Raw genomic sequence first — 17,691 nt, 5'->3', positions numbered from 1 at the left:
GTGGCCCTAGACCTGTGTGCTCCTAGACCTGTGTGCCCCTAGACCTGTGTGCCCCTAGACCTGTGTGCCCCTAGACCTGTGTGCCCCTAGACCTGTGTGCCCTAGACCTGTGTGCCCTAGACCTGTGTGGCCATAGAACTGTGTGGCCATAGACCTGTGTGGCCCTAGACCTGTGTGCCCCTAGACCTGTGCGCCACTAGACCTGTGTGCCCCTAGACCTGTGTGCCCCTAGACCTGTGTGCCCCTAGACCTGTGTGCCCCTAGACCTGTGTGCCCCTAGACCTGTGTGCCCCTAGACCTGTGTGGCCCTAGACCTGTGTGCCCCTAGACCTGTGTGCCCCTAGACCTGTGTGGCCCTAGACCTTTGTGCCCCTAGACCTTTGTGCCCCTAGACCTGTGTGCCCCTAGACCTGTGTGGCCCTAGACCTGTGTGCCCCTAGACCTGTGTGCCCCTAGGTCCATCAAGGTCCTTTTCAGAAGCCCGATCTTCAGGGATGAGCTGAATGTAATCTATTATCATCCATGTCTGTCTTTATATTGGATTGGTTTTGAAACCCCCCTCTGTCGCTCCACTCACCCTTTGACGTAGATGTCACTAGACTGTGTTCCTGTGAGGATGTTAGTGTCCTCCAGAATCACATCTTCAGTGTTCCAGATGATGATTCTCAACTCAAACCTTCACAGAACCAACAATCAATCAACTCCTACCTTCACAGGATCAATAATCAATTAATCAATCAACTCATACCTTCACAGGATCAATAATCAATGAATCAATCAACTCATACCTTCACAGGATCAATAATCAATGAATCAACTCATGCCTTCACAGGATCAATAATCAATGAATCAAACAACTCATACCTTCACAGGACCAACAATTGTATTGAACTGGCCTGGGGTATATTGGTCTTGTATTGAACTGGCCTGGGGTATATTGGTCTTGTATTGAACTGGCCTGGGGTATATTGGTCTTGTATTGAATTGGCCTGGGGTATATTGGTCTTGTATTGAACTGGCCTGGTGTATATTGGTCTTGTATTGAACTGGCCTGGGGTATATTGGTCTTGTATTGAACTGGCCTGGGGTATATTGGTCTTGTATTGAACTGGCCTGGGGTATATTGGTCTTGTATTGAACTGGCCTGGGGTATATTGGTCTTGTATTGGGGCCTATCTGGCGTATAGCTGACCTAGTGATACAGAGTGACGAAGCCTTACCCTTTAGGTTTACGAGGGGAGATGTCTACAGAGGGTCGTGGGTGGGGCATATCCATCGGGAACATGTCCACCCACATCTGGAGCTGGCCCTAAACCACACGGACACACGGACACACGGACACACACACACACACACACACACACACACACACACACACACACACACACACACACACACACACACACACACACACACACACACACACACACACACACACACACACACACACACACACACACACACACACACACACACACACACACACTTGTGAAGTTGAACAAATTGCATAATATATATATTTTTTAAGTCAAGTGGTTATTTTGATAGAAGAGATGTACTATTACCTGGTCCATGCCAGGCCTGGCCTTGTTGTACAGAGTCCGTGTCTCGATGTGCTCTGGGACAAGTCTACACCCCACCCCTGGAATCTCAGTCCATCTGTGAAGGATCTTCAGAGCCAGATGTTCGTAGGATTCCACCGTCTGCTCTGTACACAGCAGAAAATCATAATCAGTAACTGATTGGATGGAATTACACAAGTCTTGTCACTGTGACTAGATGCAGTTGTTGCCTGTCACTGTGATGTGATACAGTCTTTGCCTGTCACTGTGACTAGATGCTGTCGTTGCCTGTCACTGTGACTCGATACAGTCGTTGCCTGTCACTGTGACTCAATACACTCTTTGTCTGTCACTGTGACTAGATGCTGTCGTTGCCTGTCACTGTGACTAGATGCTGTCAATGCCTGTCACTGTGACTCGATGCTGTCGTTGCCTGTCACTGTGACTAGATGCTGTCGTTGCCTGTCACTATGACGAGATGCTGTCGTTGCCTGTCACTGTGATGTGATACAGTCTTTGCCTGTCACTGTGATGTGATACAGTTGTTGCCTGTCACTGTGATGTGACACAGTCTTTGCCTGTCACTGTGATGTGATACAGTTGTTGCCTGTCACTGTGATGTGATACAGTCGTTGCCTGTCACTGTGATGTGATACAGTCATTGCCTGTCACTGTGATGTGATACAGTCGTTGCCTGTCACTGTGATGTGATAGTCTTTGCCTGTCACTGTGACTAGATGCTGTCGTTGCCTGTCACTGTGACTAGATGCTGTCGTTGCCTGTCACTGTGATGTGATACAGTCTTTGCCTGTCACTGTGATGTGATACAGTTGTTGCCTGTCACTGTGATGTGATACAGTCGTTGCCTGTCACTGTGATGTGATACAGTCGTTGCCTGTCACTGTGATGTGATACAGTCGTTGCCTGTCACTGTGACTAGATGCTGTCTTTGCCTGTCACTGTGACTCGATGCTGTTGTTGCCTGTCACTGTGACTGGATGCTGTCGTTGCCTGTCACTGTGATGTGATGCAGTCTTTGACTGTCATTGTGACTCAATGCTGTTGTTGCCTGTCACTGTGACTGATGCAGTCTTTGCCTGTCACTGTGACTCGATGCTGTCGTTGCCTGTCACTGTGACTCGATGCTGTTGTTGCCTGTCACTGTGATGTGATGCAGTCTTTGCCTGTCACTGTGACTCGATGCTGTCGTTGCCTGTCACTGTGACTCGGTGCAGTCTTTGCCTGTCACTGTGACTCGATGCTGTCGTTGCCTGTCACTGTGACTCGATGCTGTCGTTGCCTGTCACTGTGACTGATGCCGTTGCCTGTCACTGTGACTCGATGCTGTCGTTGCCTGTCACTGTGACTCGATGCTGTTGTTGCCTGTCACTGACTAGATGCAGTCGTTGCCTTCATTTTCAGGTCGTTATTTTAATTGGTTTATACTGTATAAACTAAGTTAAATACCTTCATCCATAAACAGTGTTTTCCCAGCGAAGACATTGCCCCCGATGGTGATTTTTCCAGGCCTGAAGTAGGGTCCATCTAGCCTGTTCTCCTTACAGAGCGTAGTCAACAGCTCAGATGGCTTGGTGGAGTCTCTCCAGGCGTTATAACCGTCACTAAGACACGTGGATAACATGTTATAACAGCATCATCACATGGTTATAAACATGACATAACGAACGTCTTAGTGGTTATAAACATGACATAACGAACGTCTTAGTGGTTATAAACATGACATAACGAACGTCTTAGTGGTTATAAACATGACATAACGAACGTCTTAGTGGTTATAAACATGACATAACGAACGTCTTAGTGGTTATAAACATGACATAACGAACGTCTTAGTGGTTATAAACATGACATAACGAACGTCTTAGTGGTTATGAACATGACATAAGAGTAAGGCAGAAAGAAGAGACCCAAACCCAGGGTGGTGAAGAAGAAGAAGGTGGTGTTTCCTCACATGCTGTACTCAGTGGGTAGGCCGCAGGTGGCCCGGTGTCGGCTGTAGAAGCGGTTCTCCAGATCGATGCACGTCTCCCCGATCAGATCGTCAGTCCCGATGGTGTCGTGGTCATAGATCAGAGTAGTCAGCAGGGAATCTTTAGGAAACGTAGCCTGGATCTCAAAGGACCTGTTGGGGAACAGGACAAAATGATTTGAAGTTACGTTTTTGCATCTCTGCCAACATACCAAGTACATTATGCTTTTGTTCAGCTGACTAAACTACAAAATCGCTGGTAAAAAATAGTATATAATCCTTCCTGGGTGAGAATAAAATCTAATGGATACGATGTTAAACAAGGAGCTCCTTTCTGCACTGACACCCACCAACATACTGGATTCTGTTTGCTTGTTCATCTGACTAAAATATAACCAGGGAAACAGCTTCTGTTAAAGGATGGTATAAAATGTATTATAAACTGGGTGGTTCAAGGCCTGAATGCTGATTGGCTGACAGCCGCGGTATATTAGACCGTATTCCACCGGTATGACAAAACGTTTATTTTTTCAACGTTCACTACGTTGGTAACCATTTTATAATAGCAATAAGGCACCTATGGGGGTTTTGTGGTATTTGGCAAATATACCACGGCTAAGGGCTGTCCTTAGCCGTGGAATATTGGCCGTACACCACACCTCATCGGGCATTATTGCTTAATTCTCCCACCTGCCAAAGACTGGGTTGAGTTGCTTGGGGATGTAGTTGTCTCTGTCTTTTATCTCAGTTTTCCCCAGCCTCAGAACAATGTAGGGGTCAGACTTCCCATCAGTATCGGCTGGGTGGAGGTTGGATGCCTGAAGAGACAGACAGATATAGCCAGGGTTGTGTTCATTTGGAACCAAATGGGTGGAGGTTGGATGCCTGAAAAGACGGACAGATATAGCCAGGGTTGTGTTCATTTGGAACCAAATGGGTGGAGGTTGGATGCCTGAAGAGACAGACAGATATAGCCCAAATGGGTGGAGGTTGGATGCCTGAAGAGATATAGCCAGGGTTGTGTTCATTTGGAACCAAATGGGTGGAGGTTGGATGCCTGAAGAGACAGACAGATATAGCCAGGGTTGTGTTCATTTGGAACCAAATGGGTGGAGGTTGGATGCCTGAAGAGACAGACGGATATAGCCAGGGTTGTGTTCATTTGGAACCAAATGGGTGGAGGTTGGATGCCTGAAGAGACAGACGGATATAGCCAGGGTTGTGTTCATTTGGAACCAAATGGGTGGAGGTTGGATGCCTGAAGAGACAGACAGATATAGCCAGGGTTGTGTTCAGACAGATATTTGGAACCAAATGGGTGGAGGTTGGATGCCTGAAGAGACAGACAGATATAGCCAGGGTTGTGTTCATTTGGAACCAAATGGGTGGAGGTTGGATGCCTGAAGAGACAGACAGATATAGCCAGGGTTGTGTTCATTTGGAACCAAATGGAAGAAAATTACACATATATTGGTTTGTTTGTTTGTTTGTTGTCTTCCATTGCAAAACGTTTTGCTACAGTGTGTCCCGGGGAACATGACGACCCAGGTCAATGATGACACATGACGTGACACGTCTCTTAAAGGTCACAGTCAACCCAAAGGGTCAACTACCACTACTCACCGATACGATGTAAACCCTAATGAGAACCTTGACGGAGGTGTTGGGCGGGATCCCTCGGGTGATCTTAAACTGGCCTGAGTTTGGACTCTCCTCCCACTCATCATCCTCCTCAGTTAGCTTGTACAAGCAGAAACGACCCTAGATGTACACAGGAGTTTGGATCATCACTGACCCAAACGAACGCATTCTTTTTTATAGTGGTTACATTACATTATAATATTGGAATGGCTGTAGCCTGGTCCCAGATGTGTTTGTGTTGTCTTGCCAAGGCCTAGGAGTTGAACAGATCTGGGACCAGGCTACAACCGCAGGAGGATATTTATTGGCATGTGTTTTGTCCTGGAGGCAGAATCCAGTGATCTCCAGTTAGATAGACCAGCTGCAAACTCAAAACAAAAATGTGCTTTTTGGTCTTAATTTAAGGTTAGGATTAGACATTAGGGTTAGCAGTGTGGTTACGTTTAGGTTTGAAATCTGATTTTATGACTTTGTGGCCGTGCCAGCTGAGTGACCGTTTTACAGCGTTGCCTCCAGAACAAGATTCGTGACAAAAAAAAATCACAGAACCACTCACCTTGAACTTCCCAACGAACCTCTCCTCATTAGAACGCCCCACCTCGTCATTGGCTTTCCCTCTGAACAGCTCGAAGGTGTTGACCCAGTCATCAAACGGACCAAACTCAGACTCCAACTCCTTGTCATAGAGCTTACAGGGGGATTTACATATTGTTCATACTCAGCAGTATGGTACAGAACAATATGGTACAGAACAAATACACACTGCTATACAATGTGATCTCATCAGAACATGACAATATTACACTTTTAATAACCTTACAATACACAGAAACATGGTAAAATAAACAACCTGTATATGTTCATACTCAGCAAAGCTTCAAATAACTAATGTACACGTATACTGATATGATTGGTTGAAAAGGGTCATTTAATGACTGTATATGATTGGTTGAAAAGGGTCATTTAATGACTGTATATGATTGGTTGAAAAGGGTCATTTAATGACTGTATATGATTGGTTGAAAAGGGTCATTTAATGACTGTATATGATTGGTTGAAAAGGGTCATTTAATGACTGTATATGATTGGTTGAAAAGGGTCATTTAATGACTGTATATGATTGGTTGAAAAGGGTCATTTAATGACTGTATATGATTGGTTGAAAAGGGTCATTTAATGACTGTATATGATTGGTTGAAAAGGGTCATTTAATGACTGTATATGATTGGTTGAAAAGGGTCATTTAATGACTGTATATGATTGGTTGAAAAGGGTCATTTAATGACTGTATATGATTGGTTGAAAAGGGTCATTTAATGACTGTATATGATTGGTTGAAAAGGGTCATTTAATGACTGTATATGATTGGTTGAAAAGGGTCATTTAATGACTGTATATGATTGGTTGAAAAGGGTCATTTAATGACTGTATATGATTGGTTGAAAAGGGTCATTTAATGACTGTATATGATTGGTTGAAAAGGGTCATTTAATGACTATATGATTGGTTGAAAAGGGTCATTTAATGACTCCTCCATTTAAAAAAAACTTGTGACAGAACCAGAGAGCAGCAGATTTTACCTGTAGAGTTGCCAGTTTGGACACACCTTCCTGAGAGACATTCAATATTGGTTTATTTTTCTTGTCTCCATCCTGCTGTGCAGTGACTGGGGCAAAAGGAAATACATGACTGACATTCACACACACACACACACACACACACACACACACACACACACACACACACACACACACACACACACACACACACACACACACACACACACACACACACACACACACACACACACACACACACACATACATATACAGTGCCTTGCGAAAGTATTCGGCCCCCTCGAACTTTGCGACCTTTTGCCACATTTCAGGCTTCAAACATAAAGATATAAAACTGTATTTTTTTGTGAAGAATCAACAACAAGTGGGACACAATCATGAAGTGGAACAACATTTATTGGATATTTCAAACTTTTTTAACAAATCAAAAACTGAAAAATTGGGCGTGCAAAATTATTCAGCCCCCTTAAGTTAATACTTTGTAGCGCCACCTTTTGCTGCGATTACAGCTGTAAGTCGCTTGGGGTATGTCTCTATCAGTTTTGCACATCGAGAGACTGACATTTTTTCCCATTCCTCCTTGTAAAACAGCTCGAGCTCAGTGAGATTGGATGGAGAGCATTTGTGAACAGCAGTTTTCATGTGGCAAAAGGTCGCAAAGTTCAATGGGGCCGAATACTTTCGCAAGGCACTGTACATACAGTTGAAATCAGAAGTTTACAGAGTCGCCGTTTCACTGTTGACGTTGAGACTGGTGTTTTGCGGGTACTTCAGTTGAAGTCGGAAGTTTACATGCACTTAGGTTGGAGTCATTAAAACGTGTTTTCCAACCACTACACAAATGTCTTGTTAACAAACTATAGTGTTGCCAAGTCGGTTAGGACATAATTTTGCACGCCCAATTTTTCAGTTTTTGATTTGTTAAAAAAGTTTGAAATATCCAATAAATGTTGTTCCAATTCATGATTGTGTCCCACTTGTTGTTGATTCTTCACAAAAAAATACAGTTTTATATCTTTATGTTTGAAGCCTGAAATGTGGCAAAAGGTCGCAAAGTTCAAGGGGGCCGAATACTTTCGCAAGGCACTGTATATACAGTTGAAATCAGAAGTTTACATATACTTAGGTTGGAGTCATTAAAACGTGTTTTCCAACCACTACACAAATGTCTTGTTAACAAACTATAGTGTTGCCATGTCGGTTAGGACATCTACTTTGTGCATGACACAAGTCATTTTCCAACAATTGTTTACAGATAGATTATTTCACTTATAATTCACTGCATCACAATTCCAGTGGGTCAGAAGTTTACATACACTAAGTTGACTGTGCTTTTAAATAGCTTGGAAAATTCCAGAAAATGATGTCATGACTTTAGAAGCTTCTGATATGCTAATTGACATCATGTGAGTCAATTGGAAGTGTCCCTGTGGATGTATTTCAAGGCCTACCTTCAAACTCAGTGCCTCTTTGCTTGACATCATGGGAAAATCAAACTAAATCAAGACCGCCAAGACCGCAGAAAAAATATTGCAGACCTCCACAAGTCTGGTTCATCCTTGGGAGGAATTTCCAAATGCCTGAAGGTACCACGTTCATCTGTACAAGCAATAGTACGCAAGTATAAACACCATGGGGGCACGCAGCCGTCATACCGCTCAGGAAGGAGACGTGTTCTGTCTCCTAGAGATGAAAATGCTTCGGTGCGAAAAGTGCAATTCAATCCCTGAACAACAGCAAAGGACCTTGTGAAGATGCTGGAGGAAACAGGTACAAAATAATCTATATTATGGTATCCCAGGAGGTCTACCCCTGTAATAGATAATAGAGGGGAGGTACGTGATGTGACGTTGGCTCCCTCTGCTGGGAGTCCATGAGCTGGACGTGGAGGAAACTAGGGGAAAGTACCAACCAGCTGTGGAGGTAACTAGGGGAAAGTACCAACCAGCTGTGGAGGTAACTAGGGGAAAGTACCAACCAGCTGTGGAGGTAACTAGGGGAAAGTACCAACCAGCTGTGGAGGTAACTAGGGGAAAGTACCAACCAGCTGTGGAGGTAACTAGGGGAAAGTACCAACCAGCTGTGGAGGTAACTAGAGGAAAGTACCAACCAGCCGTGGAGGTAACTAGGGGAAAGTACCAACCAGCCGTGGAGGTAACTAGGGTAAAATACCAACCAGCCGTGGAGGTAACTAGGGGAAAGTACCAACCAGCTGTGGAGGTAACTAGGGGAAAGTACCAACCAGCCGTGGAGGTAACTAGGGGAAAGTACCAACCAGCTGTGGAGGAAACTAGGGGAAAGTACCAACCAGCTGTGGAGGTAGTTAGGTAACTAGGGGAAAGTACCAACCAGCTGTGGAGGTAACTAGGGGAAAGTACCAACCAGCCGTGGAGGAAACTAGGGGAAAGTACCAACCAGCCGTGGAGGTAACTAGGGGAAAGTACCAACCAGCCGTGGAGGTAACTAGGGGAAAGTACCAACCAGCCGTGGAGGTAGTTAGGTAACTAGGGGAAAGTACCAACCAGCCGTGGAGGTAACTAGGGGAAAGTACCAACCAGCCGTGGAGGTAACTAGGGGAAAGTACCAACCAGCCGTGGAGGTAACTAGGGGAAAGTACCAACCAGCCGTGGAGGTAACTAGGGGAAAGTACCAACCAGCCGTGGAGGTAACTAGGGGAAAGTACCAACCAGCCGTGGAGGTAGTTAGGTAGACTAGGGGAAAGTATCAACCAGCCGTGGAGGTAACTAGGGGAAAGTACCAACCAGCCGTGGAGGTAACTAGGGGAAAGTATCAACCAGCCGTGGAGGTAACTAGGGGAAAGTACCAACCAGCCGTGGAGGTAGTTAGGTAGACTAGGGGAAAGTACCAACCAGCCGTGGAGGTAACTAGGGGAAAGTACCAACCAGCTGTGGAGGTAACTAGGGGAAATTACCAACCAGCTGTGGAGGTAACTAGGGGAAAGTACCATCCAGCTGTGGAGGACACATAAAAGGGAGCACTGTGGCACACCACGGGAGAGAACAGGGAGAGACCGACACAGAGCCAAAGCTGAGAAGAAGGACCGAGCCAAACCTACGTAAAGTTGTGTTGTGTTTGCGGACTAAAACCTCCCGGTCTCTGTGTTAATCTCTGCATGCTCAACCGAACACCCCACAGTTTACCGGGGCGGCAGGTAGCCTAGTGTTTAGAGCGTTGGGCCAGTAACCGAAAGGTTGCTAGATCGACCCCCCGAGCTGACATGGTAAAAGTATGCTGTTCTGTCTCTGAACAAGGCAGCTAACCCAGGTAACCCACTGTTCCTAGGCCGTCATTGTAAATAAGAATAAATAAGAATTTGTCCCAACCATGCCCTCCGCATCCCCCAGCTCTGGGGTAACCCAGATGGCAAGTTATGTCACCACCTGTTGGGTGCACACCGAGATGGCCCTCCGATGGTTTCTGTACGAACCGATGGCATCGACACCAGCGCTCTGCTGGACTCCGGCAGCATGGTGACCCTGGCCCACCCACAGTGGCTCACACGAGAGGGGAAGGAGGAACCGTGGAACAAGGATGTGACATTTAAGACATTTAAACGTGTTAACCCTCGCAAGGCTGCAGGCCCAGACGGCATCCCCAGCCGCGCCCTCAGAGCATGCGCAGACCAGCTGGCCGGTGTGTTTACGGACATATTCAATCAATCCCTATACCAGTCTGCTGTTCCCACATGCTTCAAGAGGGCCACCATTGTTCCTGTTCCCAAGAAAGCTAAGGTAACTGAGCTAAACGACTACCGCCCCGTAGCACTCACTTCCGTCATCATGAAGTGCTTTGAGAGACTAGTCAAGGACCATATCACCTCCACCCTACCTGACACCCTAGACCCACTCCAATTTGCTTACCGCCCAAATAGGTCCACAGACGATGCAATCTCAACCACACTGCACGCTGCCTTAACCCACCTGGACAAGAGGAATACCTATGTGAGAATGCTGTTCATTGACTACAGATCGGCATTCAACACCATAGTACCCTCCAAGCTCGTCATCAAGCTCGAGACCCTGGGTCTCGACCCCGCCCTGTGCAACTGGGTACTGGACTTCCTGACGGGCCGCCCCCAGGTGGTGAGGGTAGGCAACAACATCTCCTCCCTGCTGATCCTCAACACGGGGGCCCCACAAGGGTGCGTTCTGAGCCCTCTCCTGTACTCCCTGTTCACCCACGACTGCGTGGCCACGCACGCCTCCAACTCAATCATCAAGTTTGCGGACGACACAACAGTGGTAGGCTTGATTACCAACAACGACGAGATGGCCTACAGGGAGCAGGTGAGGGCCCTCGGAGTGTGGTGTCAGGAAAATAACCTCACACTCAATGTCAACAAAACTAAGGAGATGATTGTGGACTTCAGGAAACAGCAGAGGGAACACCCCCCTATCCACATCGATGGAACAGTAGTGGAGAGAGTAGCAAGTTTTAAGTTCCTCTGCATACACATCGCAGACAAACTGAATTGGTCCACTCACACTGACAGCGTCGTGAAGAAGGCGCAGCAGCGCCTCTTCAACCTCAGGAGGCTGAAGAAATTCGGCTTGTCACCAAAAGCACTCACAAACTTCTACAGATGCACAATCGAGAGCATCCTGGCGGGCTGTATCACCGCCTGGTATGGCAACTGCTCCGCCCTCAACCGTAAGGCTCTCCAGAGGGTAGTGAGGACTGCACAACGCATCACCGGGGGCAAACTACCTGCCCTCCAGGACACCTACACCACCCGATGTTACAGGAAGGCCATAAAGATCATCAAGGACATCAACCACCCGAACCACTGCCTGTTCACCCCGCTATCATCCAGAAGGTGAGGTCAGTACAGGTGCATCAAAGCTGGGACCGAGAGACTGAAAAACAGCTTCTATCTCAAGGCCATCAGACTGTTAAATAGCCACCACTAACATTGAGTGGCTGCTGCCAACACACTGTCATTGACACTGACCTAACTTCAGCCACATTAATAATGGGAATTGATGGGAAATGATGTAAATATATCACTAGCCACTTTAAACAATGCTACCTTATATAATGTTACTTACCCTACATTATTCATCTCATATGCATATGTATATACTGTACTCTACATCATCGACTGCATCCTTATGTAATACATGTATCACTAGCCACTTTAACTATGTCACTTTGTTTACTTTGTCTACACACTCATCTCATATGTATATACTGTACTCGATACCATCTACTGTATGCTGCTCTGTACCATCACTCATTCATATATCCTTATGTACATATTCCTTATCCCCTTACACTGTGTATAAGACAGTAGTCTTGGAATTGTTAGTTAGATTACTTGTTGGTTATCACTGCATTGTCGGAACTAGAAGCACAAGCATTTCGCTACACTCGCATTAACATCTGCTAACCATGTGTATGTGACAAATAAAATTGGATTTGATTTGATTTGACAGTGTCCTGTGTACACGAAGAGGTACCCAACGGTGCCAGTGAGGATAACCACCCCAAGGGGGGAGTGCCAGATGCGCATGGGGGCTGTTCCTAACCTGCCCGTGTCCATTCTCCTCGGTCAAGACTGCCCTCTCTTCCAGGCACTGTGGAGGAGGGACCAGGGGAGGCGAGCACGGGAGGTAGGAAGGAGAGCAAAAAGGACGGTGGCCTGTGCAACCCAACCCCCGCCACAAGAGGTGTCCACTGGGCCTGAGTCGGACCCCGAGGAGGGAGACAACCCTGATCCGACAAGCGAGCCACCGTGTGAGCCTGAGGACCTCAGGCTCCCCTTTATGGAGGTGGAGGCGCTAGACAGACCTCCCTACATGGGAATCCTCACGGGTCAGTTTGAAGAACCCAATTTCCAGAACGCGAGGGGCCAGGTGTGGATGGTGTGCTGCTACCTGGGGTCAGTGAGTGGCGCTACCCCCACTTTGCCATCAAGCATAATTTATTATATCAGGTAGTAAAGCACAATGGGGAGATAAAAGACTTGTTACTCATACCCAGCCAGTATGTTAGGACTGTGTTGCAGCTTTCCCACACCCACCTGCTTGGAGCACACCTGGGGATGGAGAAAACCAGGAAGCGGATCGGGAACCGGTTCCACTGGCCCGAAGTCAAGCGCGCCGTGGAGGACTACTGCCGTAGTTTGCCAGATCACAGCTCAGAGGGTACATTATAGAAACCATTTGGTTCCTTGGTCCATTGGTGAAGACCGCGAGGGGACACCAATACATCCTGGTAATCGTGGATTACGGCACCCGGTATCCTGAGGCAATCCCGCTACGCATGGTGGCAGCAAAAGGTATAGCACGAGAGCTCTTCCAGCTCTTTGAGCTCTTGTATGGCCGTCGGCCACGCGGGCTGCTGGACCTAGCCAAGGCGGTCTGGAAAGACCACCCCCTTCGCAGTGTAGTAGAACATGTGGAGGAGAGGATGACAGCGATTTGGCCAATGGTGAGAGAGCACATGGCCCAGGTGCAACGTGCCCAGGAGCGTGTCTACAACCTTGGGGCCCAACCACGAGAGTTCCACCCAGGTGAGAAGGTCTTGGTGCTGATCTCCACGATGGAAAGTAAATTCCTGGCTACGTGGCATGGATCCTACGACATCGTTGAGCGGGTAGGCGACGTCAATTATAATGTCCCCCAAACAGGACGGAGAAAACCCGTCCAGCTTTACGATGTCAACTTGCTGAAGAAATGGCTGTGCGTAACGTGGACTCAGCCACAGCAGAGCCCACCCTCTGTCGAAGTTGTAATGGGGGAATATAATAATAATATATGCCATTTAGCAGACGCTTTTATCCAAAGCGACATACAGTCATGTGTGCATACATTCTACGTATGGGTGGTCCCGGGGATCAAACCCACTACCCTGGCGTTACAAGCGCCATGCTCTACCAACTGAGCTACAGAAGGACCTCAGCCCGACCCAACGACAAGAGCTCAGAGAGTTGGTCCAGCAGAATACGGCCATGTTCACAGAAATGCCGGGGCGCATGGATCTCGTGGAACATCATGTACGTAAACGTCCGGATACCAGAAGCCCGGAGGGTGGCGGTCCAGTGGGAAGTGACGACAATGCTAGAGATGGGGGTACTACCGGAGTCCCACAGTGAGTGGTCTAGCCATGGCTCCGAAACCGGACGGGAATGAATTCCGGGGCCTGAACGAGGTCAGTAAGTTTGATGCCCCCGGATGGATGAACTGATCGACCGCTTGGGGAGGTATAGCACCTTGGAACTGACGAAGGGGTACTGGCAGGTACCGCTGGCAGCGGTCCAGGGAGTTCGGGGCTTCACCCTGGGGGGGGCTATACCACTACCGAGTACTTCCTTTCGGGCTCCACGGGGGCACCAGCGACCGTTCAGCGACTCATGGACTGCATCATGAGTGACTGCTTATTTGGGATGACATAATTGTGCACAGTGACAGTTGGGAGTCCCATCTTTGTAGAATACGGGCAGTGGTTGATGCGCTAAGGGATGCAAGTCTGACCGCAAACCCCCACAAGTGCAAGCTGGGCTACGCCGAGGTGGAGTACCTGGGATATCAGATCAGGAGGGGAAATGTGAAACCCCAAGATAAAAAAATAAAAAAATGGCTGCCATTAGGGGACGGCCGGTCCCCCGACCCAAGAGGCAGTCTTTCCTGGGGTTAGCAGGGTACTACAGTCGATTTGTACCCTAACTTTGCCGCAATAGCATCTCCCCTCACAGACTTAACAAAGGCACGACTACCCCAGACGGTGCGATGGACGGTTTACCACAATATCCACAGTAAAACGAGACATAACCTGAAAGGCCGCTCAGCAAGGAAGAAGCCATATCCTCTGGTCTGATGATACAAAAATAGAACTGTTTGGCCATAATGACTATCGTTATGTTTGGAGGAAAAAGGGGGAGGCTTGCAAGCCGAAGGACCGTGAAGCACGGGGGTGGTAGCATCATGTTGTGGCACGGGGGTGGCAGCATCATGTTGTGGGGATGGCAGCATCATGTTGTGGGGATGCTTTGCTGCAGAAGGAATTGGAGTGAGGCATCACAAAGCCCTGACCTCAATCCTATAGAAAATTTGTGGGCAGAACTGAAAAAGTGTGTGCGAGCAAGGAGTCCTACAAACCTGACTCAGTTACACCAGCTCTGTCAGGAGGAATGGGCCAAAATTGTAAACTTCTGACCCACTGGGAATGTGATGAAAGAAATAAAAGATGAAATAAATAATTCTCTCTACTATTATTCTGACATTTCACATTCTTAAAAGAAAGTGGTGATCCTAACTGACCTAAAACAGGGAATTTGTACTGTGATTAAATGTCAGGAATTGTGAAAAACTGAGTTTAAATGTATTTGTCTAAGGTGTATGTAAACTTCCGACTTCAACTGTATATATAAACAACAGTAAAGTAAACATCTAGATGTCCAGTTAGATGAAGGAAAATAACTGAATGATTAAGCACAAAGCAACCAAGGTGCAACTCAGGTGCAAACAATTACAGTTGGCTATGATTGATAAATAGGTTGCTAGGTGTAACACCATCTACAGATACCGACCTTGTGACACCCATAGACCTTCCCCCCCGCCCCCACAACCATTGTATTTCACAGCCTTCCCCCAAACCACTATTCTATTGGGGTGCAATGGACTATACTTGCCACCAAAAAATGATTGATAGAGGGAGGGAAGTTAGGAACCATGCGATGAATTACTATACTGTTATGCTAGCCATATCCTTACCCAAGGAACCATGCGATAAATTACTACTGTCTTGCTATGCATGTCCTTACCCAAGGAGTCTACTCCATCGGTGAGCAAAGTTTGGAATGGAAATACTGTAATACACAACAATGACAGCAAGGTTTGGAATGGAAATACGGTAATACACAGTAATGACAGCAAGGTTTGGAATGGAAATACGGTAATACACAGTAATGACAGCAAGGTTTGGAATGGAAATACTGTAATACACAGTAATGACAGCAAGGTTTGGAATGGAAATACGGTAATACACAGTAATGACAGCAAGGTTTGGAATGGAAATACTGTAATACACAGTAATGACAGCAAGGTTTGGAATGGAAATACGGTAATACACAGTAATGACAGCAAGGTTTGGAATGGAAATACTGTAATACACAACAATGACAGCAAGGTTTGGAATGGAAATACGGTAATACACAGTAATGACAGCAAGGTTTGGAATGGAAATACGCTAATACACAGTAATGACAGCAAGGTTTGGAATGGAAATACTGTAATACACAACAATGACAGCAAGGTTTGGAATGGAAATACGGTAATACACAGTAATGACAGCAAGGTTTGGAATGGAAATACGGTAATACACAGTAATGACAGCAAGGTTTGGAATGGAAATACTGTAATACACAACAATGACAGCAAGGTTTGGAATGGAAATACGGTAATACACAGTAATGACAGCAATGTTTGGAATGGAAATACGGTAATACACAACAATGACAGCAAGGTTTGGAATGGAAATACGGTAATACACAGTAATGACAGCAAGGTTTGGAATGGAAATACGGTAATACACAGTAATGACAGCAAGGTTTGGAATGGAAATACGCTAATACACAGTAATGACAGCAAGGTTTGGAATGGAAATACTGTAATACACAACAATGACAGCAAGGTTTGGAATGGAAATACGGTAATACACAGTAATGACAGCAAGGTTTGGAATGGAAATACGGTAATACACAGTAATGACAGCAAGGTTTGGAATGGAAATACGCTAAGGGGGGCCCCGTAAGCATGCATTTCACTGTTAGTCTACACCTGTTGTTGGGAAGGGCCCCGTAAGCATGCATTTCACTGTTAGTCTACACCTGTTGTTGGGAAGGGCCCCGTAAGCATGCATTTCACTGTTAGTCTACACCTGTTGTTGGGAAGGGCCCCGTAAGCATGCATTTCACTGTTAGTCTACACCTGTTGTTGGGAAGGGCCCCGTAAGCATGCATTTCACTGTTAGTCTACACCTGTTGTTGGGAAGGACCCCGTAAGCATGCATTTCACTGTTAGTCTACACCTGTTGTTGGGAAGGGCCCCGTAAGCATGCATTTCACTGTTAGTCTACACCTGTTGTTGGGAAGGGCCCCATAAGCATGCATTTCACTGTTAGTCTACACCTGTTGTTGGGAAGGGCCCCGTAAGCATGCATTTCACTGTTAGTCTAGTTGTTTTATGAAGCACGTGACGATGAAAACTATTTTGATTTCATTTGAACAGTCAATCAGTCGTTTGAAAAAGTTTCCTGTCTGGAAAATGTGTTAAAGCTCTTACTCACCATTATCATAGATGTATGGAAAGGGATGTACCTCCTTCTGCTTGGCCTGGAGAGATAACAGAGGTCCTCAGTTTAGTTTAGGACCATAGAGGGTGTGCTCTCTGGTCCATCTCTATTGACCAACTACAGTCCAACTCGTGGACCAACTACAGTCCAACGCGTGGACCAACTACAGCCCAACGCGTGGACCAACTACAGCCCAACGCGTGGACCAACTACAGTCCAACACATGGACCAACTACAGCCCAACGTGTGGACCAACTACAGCCCAACGCGTGGGACCAACTACAGTCCAACACATGGACCAACTACAGCCCAACGCGTGGGACCAACTACAGTCCAATGCGTGGACCAACTACAGTCCAACGTGTGGACCAACTACAGCCCAACACATGGACCAACTAGAGTCCAACACATGGACCAACTACAGCCCAACACATGGACCAACTACAGCCCAACACATGGACCAACTACAGCCCAACACATGGACTAACTACAGCCCAACACATGGACCAACTACAGCCCAACGCGTGGACCAACTACAGCCCAACACATGGACCAACTACAGTCCAACACATGGACCAACTACAGCCCAACGCGTGGACCAATTACA

At 46.8% G+C, this 17,691-nt stretch overlaps 1 protein-coding gene across 3 annotated transcripts in view; it reads right to left on the bottom strand.

The window, feature by feature from the left end:
• fer1l6 (fer-1 like family member 6) overlaps window positions 1-17,691 on the bottom strand; it is an 82,730-nt gene that overhangs the window by 12,057 nt on the left and 52,982 nt on the right. For 2 of the 3 annotated variants that reach the window (XM_046345949.1, XM_046345868.1), the window contains exons 28-38: window positions 17,079-17,124; window positions 15,556-15,600; window positions 6,774-6,859; window positions 5,750-5,881; window positions 5,176-5,313; window positions 4,243-4,370; window positions 3,535-3,705; window positions 3,030-3,184; window positions 1,566-1,708; window positions 1,221-1,309; window positions 578-676 (exon numbers count right to left, since the gene is read on the bottom strand). In XM_046345949.1, the coding sequence (XP_046201905.1) occupies window positions 578-676; window positions 1,221-1,309; window positions 1,566-1,708; window positions 3,030-3,184; window positions 3,535-3,705; window positions 4,243-4,370; window positions 5,176-5,313; window positions 5,750-5,881; window positions 6,774-6,859; window positions 15,556-15,600; window positions 17,079-17,124 (1,232 nt within the window). The remainder of the gene's footprint in view (window positions 1-577; window positions 677-1,220; window positions 1,310-1,565; window positions 1,709-3,029; window positions 3,185-3,534; window positions 3,706-4,242; window positions 4,371-5,175; window positions 5,314-5,749; window positions 5,882-6,773; window positions 6,860-15,555; window positions 15,601-17,078; window positions 17,125-17,691) is intronic. The other variant, XM_046346033.1, reaches the window with a different exon arrangement.

The sequence above is a fragment of the Oncorhynchus gorbuscha genome, linkage group LG01, assembly GCF_021184085.1.
Source record: "Oncorhynchus gorbuscha isolate QuinsamMale2020 ecotype Even-year linkage group LG01, OgorEven_v1.0, whole genome shotgun sequence".
In the NCBI taxonomy this organism is placed as follows: Eukaryota; Metazoa; Chordata; class Actinopteri; order Salmoniformes; family Salmonidae; genus Oncorhynchus; species Oncorhynchus gorbuscha.
The sequence above is the reverse complement of the archived record's forward strand: the minus strand, read 5'-3'. Positions and strand labels throughout refer to the sequence as shown.